At 33.8% G+C, this 2,950-nt stretch overlaps 1 protein-coding gene across 1 annotated transcript; it reads left to right on the top strand.

Annotated features, from left to right (window-relative positions):
* Positions 1–287: 287 nt before the first annotated feature.
* On the top strand, positions 288–875 carry LOC137645284 (uncharacterized). Its single transcript, XM_068378102.1, has one exon. It carries the CDS (start codon positions 288–290, stop codon positions 873–875), a length of 588 nt encoding a protein of 195 aa, XP_068234203.1.
* Positions 876–2,950: the final 2,075 nt, after the last annotated feature.

Genomic DNA, 2,950 nt, shown 5'->3' with positions numbered 1-2,950 from the left:
CAGCGGTTGTCCGAAGTATAAGGAGGGGTGAAGAGTTTTTAAAAGTGGCTATTGATATGATGTCTGGTAACCGTAGAATCTCGAATAAACCTAATGTTCATTAGAGAAAACTATATAGAATATTGTTAAAATATGACGTTGTTAAATTTTGTGTTCAATTGGAAAGAGTAATGTGTCCAAAACCATGGTTATGTTGTAGGTTAAATATATGTATAAACAAGTTGAACTATAAAAAGAGCGAATGTAATAAATATGTGTTGAGACAATACTTTCTTAGTAAATTTAGCATGTTACCCAAGTGTAATACCATTCATATATATTGTGATGGCTCTGTGAATGGTAATAAAGCTGGTTGTGGTGTGGTGGTTCGTGAATATTATGAAAATGATGTTAGTGTGGATGAAATGATGTCTAAGAGGATTGAAGATGAAACATCGTCTACGGTAGCAGAGTTACATGCTATACATGAGGGTCTCAAAATGGTAGTTAATAAAACAAAGGATATATTTGTATTCGTTGATTCCCAGAGTGCTTTGTTAGCCTTAAATAGCAAAACATCCACTAAGAGCGAGGTGGTTGTTCTTTGTAAAGGGTTGGTTTGTCGACTTCAGGAGAAAGGAATAACTGTAAAGTTCTATTGGGTTCCGTCTCATATTGGTATTTCATTAAATGAAGTTGCCGACAATCTGGCCAAGGAGGCCACAAGAAAGCCTGACATTGACATAGAAACCTCTATGAGCCTTAATAGAATAAAACGAGGAATGAGAATAAAACAAGAGGTTTGGGGAACAGAAAAGGCTTTAAAGATCTTGGAAGAGGGCAGCGTCAGTATGAGGCATTATTTGCTTGTTACTGAAAATACTAATGTTACATAAGGCAAGGTCCTTTCTAAAGTTGATACTTTTGTTATGAGAATGAGGTTGGGGTATTATTATTGTTGGCAATATATTGATGGTGATGGTATACCCTGTAGATTGTGTGGTGAAGCATACTCGCATACTCTACATCATTATATGTTAGAATGTGATAAACTTGGGGATTTTAGAAATGTTTCTATAAATAGTGTTACTGAGCAAGTTTGCTTTGTCTTAAATAATAATATAAAAAAAAAATTGTTAACAAGTTTCCTAGGTTTTACTGGAATAGATAAAGGAGCTTTGTAATAAGTTTTGTTGGGGATGCATTAGCATGCTAATACATCCCATTTGATGTATCTTTATGTCAATAAACTTTTTTGAATTTTAATTTGAAGATAACATTATTATGATAACCTTACTTTGTATATTTATTGTTTATTCTTACACGAAGGCTCCCTAAACAAGGTATTTAAACCCAAGTTTACTACTACACTTGGTGTAAGGGTGTCATGAGTTGTCAGCGGCCTCTCATTGCTGCCAGAGGTTTAGTTAGAATGTTCCAGCTTTGTACTCTTTTATTTTCGTGTTCCCCTCTCTTTTTTTTATTTGTATTTTTATTTTATTTATTTATTTTTTTTTGCTCTCTGCATATTTTTTGTTCTTTTTTTGGCCTTTAGTAACATTGGCCTTGTTATAAAGTTCACGAGGATGTTGTGAAAACACAATGCACATTCGAACTCCAAGTAAACAAACACATGCAACGTAACTTCTATTTGTCTTTGGAAACTGATGTTCTTCACGTAGATCGTAGTTTGCGTTCACCTACCCTCCACCAATGCCTTCCATCTCTGCCACACGTACGATATATCGGAATATAAGCGAAAAAAAAATCACTATATAAATGAAAAAATAAACACGTAAAGACGATTCTGTCAAACTCAGACATGAAGACAACGCAGTAAAGATGACGTCATCATTTAAAGACTGCTTTACTACGTCACAGGTTTCAGTCTGAACATGATTACCAGACGTAATAATTTTGAGTGGAATGGTGTGAACAGACTTCAGTTTGAGACGGCACACTAAAGCAGAATGTATAATAGTGCATCGGACTCCAGTGTCTAAAAAGATGCAAACTATTTCGCGGATACCTGATCCAGAAATCTTAACTATAGCTTCAGGAAACGCTGCCGAGGTAAAAGAAATTTTTGAGGTCTAAGTATCTGTCTGTAATGAACTGACCACGCTGTTAAAACCTTCAAATACGATTCTTCGTCACCATCCACTAACAACTGATTACAGGAAGATTCACTACTATTTACATAGGGTCTTTTATTAGTTGCTACTTGGACAAAATTAGTTTCAGTGGCTATTTGGTTAACAGGGCACTACTATTGGTTAGTTTTATGCAAAGAAAGGTTTGATGTTTACCACTCCAATGTATGCATTCTGGTGTTACTTTATAGTTTGAGGCTCTATGACCTTTCTTCATGCAAACAAAGCAACAATTTAAATCTCTTATTATATTTTTTCCTAGCTACCCCTGTAGGATACTTTGAACAATATTTAGAACTATGGACATCTTAACAGAACATACGAGTCTTTTTCCATGAGGAAGAAACAGTTACTCGTTGAGAAAAGTTACTGGTTTTATTAAAGTTTCGATTATGTCTTGCCTTAGAATGTAAACTTAAGTTTAAAAGTTGATTACCAGTTGAGTTTTCACACTAATCTAAAGGAAATCGGAAACTTTCCATGACTTTTCTTAAAGCTGTTCCAGTGTTACGTGATAAGTACTGTAGTTATTGAATAGTTACTCTGAAGTTTGTATACTAAGCTTTTTACAAATTATATCTTTGAGTAGGTAATCATCAAAAGGGACTTTTGTTACACTTTATATTTACAATAACAAACATTCAAACATTAAACGAAAATGTTAAATCTTTAAGGTTATGTTTGTAGGTTTCATATTCATAAGTTGTAAATGTAATCGTTATAACTATTGGTTATCATCTGCAAATCAGGACTTCATTAATCAAAGGGTTGCAGTGTATTTATTATTTGTTAAGGATAAAGCTTCTACGGTTTTATAA

This window comes from Palaemon carinicauda, chromosome 8 (assembly GCF_036898095.1).
Source record: "Palaemon carinicauda isolate YSFRI2023 chromosome 8, ASM3689809v2, whole genome shotgun sequence".
NCBI lineage: Eukaryota > Metazoa > Arthropoda > Malacostraca > Decapoda > Palaemonidae > Palaemon > Palaemon carinicauda.
The sequence above is the reverse complement of the archived record's forward strand: the minus strand, read 5'-3'. Positions and strand labels throughout refer to the sequence as shown.

Coding starts and splice junctions, on each gene's coding strand:
- LOC137645284 (XM_068378102.1), top strand. CDS start 288: ATGTTACCCAAGTGTAATACCATTCATATATATTGTGATGGCTCTGTG.